The 12,252-nt window shown below is 33.2% G+C and overlaps 6 protein-coding genes across 9 annotated transcripts in view; 2 read left to right on the plus strand and 4 right to left on the minus strand.

The window, feature by feature from the left end:
• Positions 1–267: 267 nt before the first annotated feature.
• On the plus strand, positions 268–3,852 carry LOC108739064 (WD repeat-containing protein 6). Of its 2 annotated transcripts, XM_018472765.2 has the most exons (6): positions 268–493; positions 543–1,027; positions 1,093–1,693; positions 1,755–2,159; positions 2,219–3,322; positions 3,765–3,852. In XM_018472765.2, exons 1-6 carry the CDS (start codon positions 412–414, stop codon positions 3,782–3,784), a joined length of 2,697 nt encoding a protein of 898 aa, XP_018328267.1. In that variant the 5' UTR covers positions 268–411; the 3' UTR covers positions 3,785–3,852. The 2 variants fall into 2 exon arrangements, with proteins under 2 accessions (XP_018328267.1, XP_018328266.1); XM_018472764.2 differs by lacking the exon at positions 3,765–3,852 and having other exon boundaries at positions 2,219–3,753.
• On the minus strand, positions 3,721–5,236 carry LOC108739067 (cytochrome c oxidase assembly protein COX15 homolog). Its single transcript, XM_018472768.2, has 2 exons — positions 4,220–5,236; positions 3,721–4,157 (listed from the first exon to the last, which is right to left on the minus strand). Exons 1-2 carry the CDS (start codon positions 5,082–5,084, stop codon positions 3,751–3,753), a joined length of 1,272 nt encoding a protein of 423 aa, XP_018328270.1. The 5' UTR covers positions 5,085–5,236; the 3' UTR covers positions 3,721–3,750.
• Positions 5,237–5,331: 95 nt separating this feature from the next.
• Positions 5,332–7,375, plus strand: LOC108739065 (protein downstream neighbor of son homolog). 2 transcript variants are annotated; one of them, XM_018472767.2, is made up of 4 exons: positions 5,332–5,469; positions 5,524–6,168; positions 6,229–6,508; positions 6,564–7,375. In XM_018472767.2, exons 2-4 carry the CDS (start codon positions 5,556–5,558, stop codon positions 7,270–7,272), a joined length of 1,602 nt encoding a protein of 533 aa, XP_018328269.1. In that variant the 5' UTR covers positions 5,332–5,469; positions 5,524–5,555; the 3' UTR covers positions 7,273–7,375. The 2 variants fall into 2 exon arrangements, with proteins under 2 accessions (XP_018328269.1, XP_018328268.1); XM_018472766.2 differs by having other exon boundaries at positions 5,332–6,168.
• LOC108739068 lies at positions 7,348–8,533 on the minus strand. 2 transcript variants are annotated; one of them, XM_018472769.2, is made up of 3 exons: positions 8,126–8,533; positions 7,839–8,073; positions 7,348–7,780 (listed from the first exon to the last, which is right to left on the minus strand). In XM_018472769.2, exons 1-3 carry the CDS (start codon positions 8,206–8,208, stop codon positions 7,397–7,399), a joined length of 702 nt encoding a protein of 233 aa, XP_018328271.1. In that variant the 5' UTR covers positions 8,209–8,533; the 3' UTR covers positions 7,348–7,396. The 2 variants fall into 2 exon arrangements, with proteins under 2 accessions (XP_018328271.1, XP_018328272.1); XM_018472770.2 differs by having other exon boundaries at positions 7,839–8,061; positions 8,126–8,531.
• Positions 8,534–8,916: 383 nt separating this feature from the next.
• LOC112904067 (histone-lysine N-methyltransferase Su(var)3-9-like) lies at positions 8,917–10,965 on the minus strand. Its single transcript, XM_025973271.1, has 3 exons — positions 10,837–10,965; positions 10,532–10,706; positions 8,917–10,295 (listed from the first exon to the last, which is right to left on the minus strand). Exons 1-3 carry the CDS (start codon positions 10,906–10,908, stop codon positions 8,917–8,919), a joined length of 1,626 nt encoding a protein of 541 aa, XP_025829056.1. The 5' UTR covers positions 10,909–10,965.
• A 934-nt stretch (positions 10,966–11,899) lies between these two features.
• Positions 11,900–12,252, minus strand: part of LOC112903912 (histone-lysine N-methyltransferase Su(var)3-9-like) — a 5,140-nt gene continuing 4,787 nt past the window's right edge. The window contains exon 9 of the mRNA XM_025973273.1: positions 11,900–11,944. Coding sequence (XP_025829058.1) covers positions 11,900–11,944 — 45 coding nt within the window. The remainder of the gene's footprint in view (positions 11,945–12,252) is intronic.

Below are 12,252 nucleotides of genomic sequence, written 5' to 3' on the forward strand. Positions count from 1 at the left end.
ATTTACTTTAAGTGGTTTGTTTATTGTATTATTTTCTAAATTATTTAAATAAGAAATTTCTTAGTTTGTTCTAATTCCCGTGTTAAAACACACTTGAGCCACTATTTTCCATAAATAACTTGTATGTTGATGCAATACTAGTAGCTGTCAAAAATAATTCATTAATTCATGTTACTTATCGTTAAGTATCTATGATTGTTAATCTCCATGGGTGTTAAGTTAGTTCTATTATCTATGAGTTCGTTGATGTTACCCTTTATATATCTATTATCTATGGTATCCATATTGAAACTTGAAAGTGGGTGTTATGGTCGGTTGTAGTATTAATGTTTAACAGCTTAAATTCTTTTCTTTATTTCAATCAATAATGAAAAAATATCTCTTTATTACTTGATAAACGTCTACCGTAAAATGTCAGGAGTACAAATATCTACACTTACTAGTAGAACAGATGTGACGGCCATAAATTTTGTACGAGGATATATTTTTGCCGGTAATATATTAGATCAGTGAAGTAGGTCTTTTAAATTTTCTTATTGTAGGAATTGGAAATTGTTTATATATTACAAACAGAACAAGCAAATCTGTACAAGTAGTGAATGCATTCAAAAAGGAACCTGTCTTTACCATTAAGTTTTCATCAAATGCAGATAAAGTTTTGGTGTGCGGGTGTAACACGTTTGTTATCTTTTCTTTTAACCATAATAATGGCTTGTGTAAGAAATTAACCTCCAATTTTTATTATCCTGATTGGCTATTAACAGCAGAATGGATAAATAATGATAATGCCATTGCTGCAGTTTCTATGCACAATAAGCTTGTTATTTGGAATTGTCAAGATTTTGTGAATGTATGTGAAAGTGTTTGTGAAGAAAGATGTATTTTATACAGTGCTCATATAGCTGGTAAAAGGCTGGGAAAGTTGATTATTTTCTCAGGTACAGTTTTCAATGAGATACTTATTTGGAGTCCTAATGTTAAAAGTAATGAACTATGCTTGGTTTTGACAACATTAAAAGGTCATCAGGTATAACTTCTACTGTTATTTGGTGTATTTTTGAAAACTGTTTTTTTTTTTACTATTTTCTTTAGGGAGCCATTTTTTCCATAGATTATAATCCATACGTTGGCTTTATTTGTTCCACATCAGATGATAGATCATTGAAAGTGTGGCAAACCAAAAAATGTGATTTTTCCACAGGCATGATAAATGTTAATAGTGTAAAATTAAAACACACTTTACATGGCCACTCATCTAGGGTGTTTAGATGTAAAATCCTTGAAAACTTTATTATTGCTGCAGGTGAAGACTCTGTAATAAATTTGTGGGATTTTAATGGGAAAAATGTGGGAAGATTCAAAGCCCAAGATGGAAATTGCCTTTGGGCAATAGATTATAACGAAGATGAAAAAGAAATAATAGTAGGAGGGAGTGATGGTGGTGTCACTATTTTGCCATTTGATACATATCTTTTCAATGATAACGTCCATTGTATATCAATGTTTAATCGAGAAAAACCTATAAAGATTAATTACATGATAAGTGATAATTTAGCTATATTATCAGACAAGGGCTCGTTGTATTATTACCACAAGAGGGCTAACAAGTTAATGCTTGTTGGCACTCATGAAGAGTTAATGAAATATTCCTTAATGGAAGTATCTCAGTGTCGAAGGTTATTAAGTCTTTGCGGTGAGAGTGTAATTGTTTTCTTTTTCTGTTTTTCACTTTGTTAAAATATTACTTTATGTAGGTTTTACGGGTAACATACACATTTACAAAGAAATGGGATGCGATTTGGAATATGTATGTTTTCACAAAGTTCCCGATTTAGGCAGAGTGTTTTCATTCCATTGGCTCACATGTAACACTTTTCTCTGCTGCAGCAGAAACGGTACACTATCTTTATGGGAGCTATACGATCCCAATGAAGTTGTATTACGATCCGTATTTAAACTGCCGAATAGTCAACAAAGATGTAGCACTGCCGCCACTTTTTGTGGAGAAAACCATTTAATTGTCGGAGATCGGAAAGGAAACGTTCATCTTTTCATTTTGGATCGTTTGTATCCGGTGCAAACTATTAAAAAAGCTCACAATCATCTGGGAATCACACACCTGTCGTACAATAGTATAAACAGAAAGGTCTTAAGTTTGGGTAAGATTTGTAATTAACATCTATCCACTTCGTAGAATCTCTCTTATCTATTATTTTAGGTGCAAATGGAATCGTTAAAACATACGATTTTGATAGAAAATTGTCTCCTACTTGTTCAGATAAGTTACCCATGTCTTGGTTAGAAAAGTTATCTGCTTGTGACGATTTGCTTTTAATCTTGTCATTTCGCGGAGATATTTTCACAGTTTGGGATATTAAATCTCGACGTATCGTTGTGGAAATTAAATGCGGCGGAAGACACAGATCTTGGGACTTCAAGACTTCATTAAACGACTTGAGATTTTCTTATTTAAAGGACAAGACAGTTCTTATGAATGATTATAAAAAATCGTCAGTCTTTCCGACCAAAATTATTAGCAGTTTTCATACAAAAGAAATAAACGCATGCCAACTGATATTATTCAAAAACCTGGAGAATTACGTACTCATTTCAGGTGGTGAAGACACAACCATAAAAATATCCATTGGTTGTTTTAAAACAGGTTCGCTTGAGACTGTTTCCACTTTAAAGTCTCATTTGTCAAGCATTAGATGCATTCGTTGCATAAAACGAAGAATTTTTGGGGAAACTACGGAATTCAATCTTTTTACCGCTGGCGGAAGGGCGCAAATTATCGCTTGGACTTTGAGAATTTCATCAGAAAACGGAAGAATCGCACGTATCGATTGTAAACAATTACATTCTTTTCACGAAACTACCAAAGAATGGGAATCGGAGACGCGAATTATGGATTTGTCAGTTTTAAAGAAGAATGATGTCGTTTATTTAATTGCCGCCTGTTCGGATGGGTGTTTGCTTATTTTTTCGATTAAAAAAAAAAATCAAATAAAATGTATTCATCGTGGGTGCCTTTCGAAGTCGAGATGTATTACAAAATTGCTTCACGAAAAATTTTTAGAAACCGACATGCTTATATGTACGTTAACAAGTGGTCATGTTATGTTTGTCGATTTAAGAAACATTCTCAACGAATCAGAGTCAGAAGAATTAAAACAAACCGAGTATTTCCCGTTTAAAACATTTAAACTACATCAGAATGCTGTTAATAGTATTGTTTTAAGAAAAATGGGCGAAAAACGTTTGTTGCTTGTGACGGGAGGTGACGATAATATGATAAATGCAAGTCTTCTACAAGTTTCAGGTAAAGATAATGATTATAAAATTGACTTCGATGTTATTATGAGTTGTAACGATAATACTGCACATTGTGCACAAATTACTGGTTTGTGTTTATCAGATAATCGCCTGTTTAGTGTATCTGTAGATCAACGATTTATCATGTACAACGTAAAAATTGACGGAAACAAATTACACCTGAAAACTAGCGACCGTTTTTTTATTTCCGTACCAGATATACAAGGAATGGAATTTTATAAAAGTAATGAGACTAGTTATGCATTATGTTTCGGTCGGGGCATTGAAATGTTAAAAATCAGATCTTGATTAAATAACTATCTCACATTCATTTTTATACAAAGTAAACGTTGCTTTTCCTATACTGTAATACTAATGAACAAACAAACAAGATTGTATACCATGTGTAAAAGAAATATACGCAAGTTTATTAATTTATAATGCTTTAGGTAATCTTTTGAGTTCATGAGTAAGCCAAACAGCAAACGATAATAGCGCAAGAGATCCGCTTTGGTGAGATGCCGCAACTGGTACGGGGACGTAAGTGAGCAGACTGGTAATGCCTAGGGTTACTTGGAACCATACCATTATCGCTAATGTATTTACAGCTGCATAAGCTCTAGGCGGAAGGATCAGACGCCTTGACATAAGCCACAAGCCACTTATCAAGCACAAAGTAGTAGTGCCTAAAAGGCGATGCTCTAATTGAACTGTGACCGGATTTTCTGTAAAATTGGAGGCTTTCGGTTTTAATGCTAAAACTTCTTCTGGTATCCATTTGTCGCCCATTTTTGGAAAGGAATTATAAACGAGACCAGCGTCTAAACCCGCAACAAAAGCACCTTCAAATATAGATAAACATCAAAATTATTTTATAAAAAGAAACAATTAGAAAAATAACTACCAGAGACTGCTGTAAGGAATACAAATCCCTTGCAACTATGAGCAAGCATCCTAAATGTTCCTGCTGTTTTTAAACTCTGTTGACTGATATTAGTTAATGTCTGTGCAGGCAACAGGTGATCTAAGGCAGACCATAGAAACAACGAATACAAAATAAATGCTAAAGTTAAGTGGGAGGCGAGTCTATAATGTGAAACCTTAGGAACATCATTTTCCCCTTGAAACCTATCCTCTAGGCCAGATTTTACCATGTACCACCCTAGAAGTCCCTGAGCAGCAATCAAACAACCAAAAATGGGCACACGGATCTTCATTGTTTTATTAAATGCTCCTTTTGACCAGAAATAAATAGCGGGCATTAAGAAAACAAGTCCTAAAGTTCTACCCCACATTCTGTGAGCAAATTCCATGTACCAAATCCATTTGAATTCTCCGAGAGTGATAGTATGATTCTTGTATTTAAATTCTGGATATTGTTTATACTTTTCAAACTCTACAATCCACTCTTCATCAGACTTAGGAATCTTTTCACCTAAGAATTTCCAAGTAACCATTGATAGACCAGACTCTGTTAATCTAGTAACACCACCTAATATTACAGCACCAATAACCATTCCACTACACCCTAACAACCAATACCCAACTGCCTTTGATTTAGAAATTGTTTTTTCACATGCCAACTCTGTCTTGATACTGTTTTGCCGTTTTATATTCCTGATAAAAATTGTCTTGATCGGGACTTTTTGAGGGAATAGTCTTCGAATATTGTTTGTTATATATCTTTGCGAATGAAGAAATTTTGCGGATTGGATATGTCGTATTGGCAGAATATTTTTAAAACATAAAAATTTTAATGCACACGACATTACTATATTTTTCAATGTTATTACGCTTTCTACTAACCGTAAATTGACAAAATATTCCAATATTTACTTATCAAGTAGTATTATTGCATACTTACTATTTATCATATTCTATGTTCATATTGTTACACATATAACCTTAACACATTTTATGAATAATTTGTGGTCATAGATTTTAGGTTGTACTATTATGCTACTTACTCAGTATAAACACTGAATATTAGAAACATTGAAAACGTCAAACATTTCTCTAAAATTATCTATGGTTTTAACCTCAAATGTTAAGATGTATGGTTAATTAGAATTTATGTCTTTATTAAGATGAATTAAATTTTAACGTGTTTTAGTTTTAAAGTGAACATTTCACAAAAAATAATTATCAGATAACGTAAAAAGATGAACAAACCTTGTGATATACATAATGAACAATCGTTTTCTTCAGAGTCAAACCAATGGAAGGACCCCAACAAAGTTATGCGTTTGTATTGTTTAAAATTAAAAGAGAAGCAGCTGAAAGCCCGAATAAATTGTTCAAAAAATAATGCATTATGCCCCTGTTCGGAGAATATTTTATCTATTAATGTAAGCACAAAAAAATCCGAAAAGCGTAAAAATCCGTTTGTTTGTAGTACTTCAAATAAACGCGAAAAAACTGAAACATATTTAACCGACATAGAGGCATCAGCAGACCAGACATTGTTTACTTTATTTAATTTTACCAGTGAGAGAACGGCAAACATTCATAGTGCAACTTCTTTTGCTAATGTACTGAATGGAATTGATGATAATGTACACATTGAAAGGTCCAAAGTTATAAAAGGGGAATCCTGGATTCCTGTCGACTGGTCTTTAAAATCAAAAATGCGTTTTATATCTGATAGACCGTTTCCGTGGAATCAAAAGTTAAAAATCAGCGAAGAAGCTTCAGGTATCACTAGTTTTGTTAGGTGCTTGGGCAGCACATCAGAAATTACTCTTGACACCTCTTCTAATGCAAAGTTTCATCAATGCTGCTTGTATTGGCAACAGCCTGTTTTCCCCTGGCTTAAATTGTTTCCTAGAACTTCAACAAAAATTTCTACATCTGGTAAGTGTTGCTGTTTCATTGGATCTCAGTTTCTTATGAAATAAAAATTATATTTATTAGGTACCAGTATGCCTATTTCCACTACAATTAAACACAGTCTTCAAACTGCCTGGTCAGATAGTATAAGGTCCCTTTTTCAACTGATTCGTACTAGGCAGTGTCCTTACTTCTATGTTTGTGCTAATAACTATACAATACTATTCAGAGCTGCAGGGATATGTGGACATTCAGAATTGCATGTTATGGTGACACCAACAACTAGAGGATTCAGGCAGTTACTGAGACAAGAAGAAATTGAATTTAAAATGCCTCTTAAGAAAAAACCAAACTGTGACCAAGGGTAGGTGAGTGACTTTTATTTTGATAAAAATAAACTAAAGCTTGTACTTCCTTAGCTATGAAACTACAACACAAGATACTGTGGTCGATTCGGAATTAAATGACGAAGAAGATGAAGGTGATGATGAGGAAGATTGGTTGCTCAGTTTGGGCATGAACGCCGATGAAATTAAGCAAATCAATTACAAGCAGCAAAAAATGAAGTTCAAAGGAGAATGTGAAGTTGATAACAGTGAACAAAGTTTAATTGTTATTGAGGGAGCAGAGGTAAACTCTTTTTTTAATTTTTTACTGAATTGTAAAAGTGCTGTGTCGACGACGGGCCCATTAGCTGGAATTCCCCCGACGCTATTGGCCCCTGTAGCATTTAACGGAGCCACTTTGAATTCCATAAAAGTACGTGAAAGCAAAGTACATTTCGATAACGTTGATTATTATTCGTTGGAACTAAACGGTCCGATTTTACCGCATGCAATACACAATTTATGCGAAATTTATCCCAGAGAACAAAGTTTTACAGCAACATTTGCTAATATTAAGTCAACAGTGCCTCTTTGTCATGTGAAAATATCGAATTTTTCAAATTCGTCAGCTGAAAAAGGAAAAGTCGATTCGGGTAGTGCGGTTTTTGGACAAGTAAATTTATCTGATTGCGGCCTTAATTCAAAAATTTTAAAACAATTTTGCTCTGCTGATTCGAAGCGCGTGGAAAGCATCGATTGTTTAAAGTATACTGCTGAAACTAAAACTTATACATGGTCATAATGTTTTATAATCACACAATTACATGCCCCTTAAATTTCACATTGTTACATTAATTTTTTTAATTATAAAAATACATAAATTTCATTACATTTATTGATCATTTAATCATATTAGAAAATATGAGTTACATGTATACATTATTTTTTGGCAACTTTGTTGACAATTTATAAGGTTTAATGGGGCCTTTATAATAACATTTTAGTAAATCCAACACATGTTTTGTATTTATGGAATCCAATGGAGCCACTTCTAAATACACCATAAAAGATGTACAGTGAAGCCCATTAATCATGCTGTATGTTAATATTCCTGCTGCTAAACCTGTTATTAAATTGGGAGATTTTAGAACTTGTGAAAATGTATTTGTAATGGGTTTAACAGTTAGATGTCTTATAAATGTATTCTTTTCATTAATGTGACAATCATCTTGATATATAGCATTACATTTTGATGTGAGGCAGACAATGTTGTTGCTATTTTTTAACCAATTCTCTAAAACTTCAGTTATCTAAAATTTAAATACAATGTTAATTATTCAAAATTATTTACCAGTATTTTTTTAAAACCTCTGTGTAAATTGTACTTGTAGCAAAGCGACAGAGAACTATATATGTACTGGCTTGCATGTCGTATACTTCTAACTGTACTTCTTTTAATTTATTCAATGCAGTTTTGTTCACTGGCAAACAATGTTCAACTATTTCAAGTAACTCATTCGTTTCAATAACAATCAATGTTTCTATTCGATTTGGTACTGTCATTACATCATTCTTCCATTGCAGTTGGGTTCTGAACATAAAACTGCTTATTAAAAACACATTGATAGAAATTGGGTAAAGCTAAACAAAATTACCCAATATTTTCCGGATACTCCATAAAATCGTCACTCCAAAGAGCGCGACTAATTGGTTCTACAATTTCTCCAAATAAATCCATTTCCTTCTCAAAGTGTGGTTCCAATCAATTTTTAAATGAAAACATGAAAAGTACTATTATTACATGACAACATTCCAATACTATCCAATCATTATCACATTACGCACATGAAATCATAGAATTTTATTAAAGGCAAAAAACGTTAATTTTTTAAACCATTTTATTTGATACAAATAAAATCAATTTCCTATTTTATCTCGTTATAGTTAGTTTACATTTCCATCTTACAAATATGAAAAGGTGTCTATTTTCGTTTACGCCATAGATTAAGTTTACGCATTATAGCATCGGTTTCGGGGCAATAAGCAGCACACCCATTGCGGGATATAAAAATAAAAAAGTATTGACAGTGAAGACCATAGAATGTATTTTATTTCGTTTACAATTATGTATGTCCACAGTTCTGTGAAATTAGCACCCGATATTAATAATTCTCTGATTTAAACCATACCAATTAATTCTGCATCCTTTGCGAGTTGTAAATATCTAAGTATCATAATTGCGCGTCTATTAATCTTGTTAAAACAAAGAAAAATATTTTCAGGTACAGGTGCAAATTCAATATCAATTTATTCAAAAACTACAATAGATTACACGTCATTTGTACTTGACGACTGAGCTCTCTGACCTATAATGCTAAGCAAAAATTATCTTTATTTTATTTATTAGTAATAATCACATATAATACTTAATTTTTCATTGAAATTACTAATGCGCGTGCGCCATTGGTGAATCATAGATAATAATGTGATCATAATAATGCAATTGAAAAGTAGTATAACTATTACTAATAAATAATATAANTATTTCTCTAGTCGCGAAAAGAGCTAACTTCGGAATGTTTGGGTCGAGACAATTGACCCAGACTGCCCACACTGACAAATTAGGATCGCAGGAATGATTTATAAAATGGGAAACGTTACCAAAACGTGCAGCATCCACAGTGTACGGGTTATCGTTTGAATTAAAATCCAAATCGAAAAGATAGGTGCGTCCTTGCGAATCGTACAGAGCACCGCGCCTCTCGGCTTCCTCATGACTAATTATTTCACCAACATACTCACATACATACTCGCCAGTGTATATTCTTCGTAGACATTTAACGCCCCAGCCACAACCGTTGCTTGTACGATAAATACATAGAGGAACGTTACGCCCTCTTTGTACCACTCTGTTGCGACAATCATGACCGCATTTGCAACTTTTGTTGCACTCATATATGGGCGTACCTTTTGGAAGATTGATTCTTCCTTTGGAATTGTAAGGGAAACGGTACGTTTGTTGCTGAAACATTCCGCAACAATGTTTCTCTTTATTTGAACATTTCGAACATCCACAACCGATAGGAGGATTATCGGGGATTACGATACCGTCGGTGGGCCGATAGTTATTGATGTAAACGAAGTCTATGGGGGGGCCTTCCAGGTCTACGTTATTTTCTACCTTAATAACTGCATTCTCACAAGCCACTTTGTTCATTTCTTGTTCCCAAATCGCCAGACGGTTGAGCTGTATTTCACGTTTCAAATGCAAAAAATAAATTAGAAGTGCTTCCTTGCCTCTTTTCAGTTTTTTTGTATGTTTTTCTTTTGGACAAGCAGATAGCACTGTCAAAAGCTCTCTTTGAATGCTAAGTTTTTTTGGTAGGGCAGAAAATCCTTCCGATGGAATAAGGCTTTCAAGGATTTTTTCGGGAAAATTATTGGACACCTTAAGCATTTTACATAAGCTCTTCAATGCTTGATTACCCAGCATATCTGTGATAAAATTTCCCAGAACTGATGGACAGCGTTCCAGATGATGTAATGGCTCCCAGGTGTTGTTCTTCTCAGACCACCCTTTCCATTTGACAAGAAACATGTGAGTCCCATTTTCATATTTATGAGCTAATATTTGTTCCACTATATACTCTTTTGAGTAAATCTCTTGATCAATTGCTTGATGTTTCCTTTTAACTTTCACTTTTGTTTTTGGTTCAGTAAAGTGGTTCTTCTTTGAAGGAATTGTTTTGTCCTTTTCATTAATCTTCCTCTTCAGAATCCCTTCTGGTATTATTGGCTTCCCGTTCACATCAAATTGCAGTTTTTCTGTAAGGTTTGTTTTACGAATTATTAAAATATAATAATTAATGAAATAACAAGTTTTGTAAAACATTAACCAAAATTACTATTTGATGTGAACGGGTTACATTTTTGAAAATCAATAAGAAACAACTCTATTAGAATTTAACAGTAGACAGACACATTAGAATTTAAAAAAATTAAAACAAATGGTAATAACTAGTAGAAAATCAGAAATTATACTATATATTTAAACAACATACCTAATTTTATAGTAATGTTACGTTCCAATTCATTTTTAAATCTAACTGTTTGAACACCGGATATAGCTTTAACCACAGTTGATTTCCCATGAGCTACATGACCAATTGTTCCGATATTTATTGTAGCTTGTCTACTAATAACTTCCGGCGATAGTGCTGTAAGTTTTGTTACATCCTAAAATTAACAGTATAAGAAAATGTCGAAGTTCAAAATATACCATACCAAATTCGAGGTTACGTTAAAATTTCAGGAACAAATTCAGATATTAAATTTACAAAAAAAAAACAGTTTTCATAAAACTTACAAGTTTAGATAGGTCCTGTTTGTGTAAATTTGGTTGACCGGTTGTAACACCAATTCCTTCGGATGATGCCATGATTCAATGCTGTTTAATAAAGACCACTTTAACGTAAAGTAACCAGACGAAGCAAATACGAACCAGATTCCGATATATAATTCACCAACAGCTTGCAATATCTCTATGAGCTCGTCTTCGATGAGTACCAGATTTTTGATGCTGATTGGTGCTCTATCATATTTGGAACTAACTTCATACGTATGTAAAACGTCATTGGCGTAACAAGAAGAAATAAAAGTAGGATTAGAATTAATTTGACTTAAATTTGAACATTTGTATTAGGAGAGCATAAGTGGCATAAGGTCTTTTTTTGGGTTTAAACTTTTAGCGCGGGATCAACTTTCTATAATAATTTTTTGTTATTCGATATAGTTCAGCTACTAATCGTAAGAGGACGCCAGTAAAAACAAAATTTATACAATTTCTCTACTTATTGTTCTTCAGGGCTTTTCGGGTTTATTTTTGTCCACGTCAGAGGGCCATAACAAAACATTCAGGAAAATAAAACAGATTTATTTAAAACAACAAAATAATGATCACTCAAAGATAATCGATTTTTATTTAGACACAGTTTACATTTATTACAAATACATAATATAAAGAAAATGTCTAACAAATAACAGTTCGTAACGACTTATAAAAGTTAAAAAACAAAACTACCTATAAGAGAAAGTCAAGAAAACAATTAGGATTTCAAAGAAAATGCAATAAAAAGCCTCATATTACTATTTAAACACAAGATTAGAGAGAAAAAAGCCCCCTAACCCTCTGTGGCCTCCACATCTCCCCTTATAGCTACCCTATCCACCCAAACTACTTCTAATTATTAAAGTTATTAACATATATACTTAAATTTTAACATTTATGCCAAAAGACTAATTTAAAAACATTTTAAGTATCATTCTAAGTTACAATTACATAATATAACAGTTCATAAAGTAATAAACAAGATACCTGTAAAAGAAAGACAAGAAAACATACGAAATTTCAAAGAAAATACAATAAAAAGCTAAAAATATGACGTCTTCGTTCTTCTTAAGGAATACCTCATTATCTGAAAGCAAATAGTGCAAATTAACAGGACCAACGGCAAATACTAATAGCTTTGGTAGAAAAGATCAGACAGATTTCACCAAGGCAAGCTGGGCAGTCGCCTATTGCTCCTATTCCAGATAACCCACTGTACCCTGTCGGAAAGGAAGTAACGCTAGAGTAGACTCGCGAAAAGTGTATAAGACACTTTTAAGATCAACTAAATAGCTAAGCCCAAGGGAAGTCGTTCGGGGAGGCCCTCCCTAATTCCACAAGGGTGAGAAGAAACACACACGATAACGAAACGTTGAATCATGTAGAACTCGTAGG

This window comes from Agrilus planipennis, unplaced genomic scaffold, assembly GCF_000699045.2.
Source record: "Agrilus planipennis isolate EAB-ADULT unplaced genomic scaffold, Apla_2.0 scaffold134, whole genome shotgun sequence".
In the NCBI taxonomy this organism is placed as follows: domain Eukaryota; kingdom Metazoa; phylum Arthropoda; class Insecta; order Coleoptera; family Buprestidae; genus Agrilus; species Agrilus planipennis.

Excerpts from the sequence above, each read along its gene's own strand:
- LOC108739064 (XM_018472764.2), top strand. The coding sequence starts at position 412 with ATGTCAGGAGTACAAATATCTACACTTACTAGTAGAACAGATGTGACG. Across the intron at positions 1,028-1,092 it reads CAACATTAAAAGGTCATCAG|GGAGCCATTTTTTCCATAGA; the intron begins GTATAACTTCTA and ends TATTTTCTTTAG. Across the intron at positions 2,160-2,218 it reads CAGAAAGGTCTTAAGTTTGG|GTGCAAATGGAATCGTTAAA; the intron begins GTAAGATTTGTA and ends CTATTATTTTAG.
- LOC108739067 (XM_018472768.2), bottom strand. The coding sequence starts at position 5,084 with ATGTCGTGTGCATTAAAATTTTTATGTTTTAAAAATATTCTGCCAATA. Across the intron at positions 4,158-4,219 it reads ATTCCTTACAGCAGTCTCTG|GTGCTTTTGTTGCGGGTTTA; the intron begins GTAGTTATTTTT and ends CTATATTTGAAG.
- LOC108739065 (XM_018472766.2), top strand. The coding sequence starts at position 5,478 with ATGAACAAACCTTGTGATATACATAATGAACAATCGTTTTCTTCAGAG. Across the intron at positions 6,169-6,228 it reads AACAAAAATTTCTACATCTG|GTACCAGTATGCCTATTTCC; the intron begins GTAAGTGTTGCT and ends TATATTTATTAG. Across the intron at positions 6,509-6,563 it reads AAACCAAACTGTGACCAAGG|CTATGAAACTACAACACAAG; the intron begins GTAGGTGAGTGA and ends GTACTTCCTTAG.
- LOC108739068 (XM_018472769.2), bottom strand. The coding sequence starts at position 8,208 with ATGGATTTATTTGGAGAAATTGTAGAACCAATTAGTCGCGCTCTTTGG. Across the intron at positions 8,074-8,125 it reads GAGTATCCGGAAAATATTGG|TTTTATGTTCAGAACCCAAC; the intron begins GTAATTTTGTTT and ends TTTAATAAGCAG. Across the intron at positions 7,781-7,838 it reads CAAGTACAATTTACACAGAG|ATAACTGAAGTTTTAGAGAA; the intron begins GTTTTAAAAAAA and ends TTTAAATTTTAG.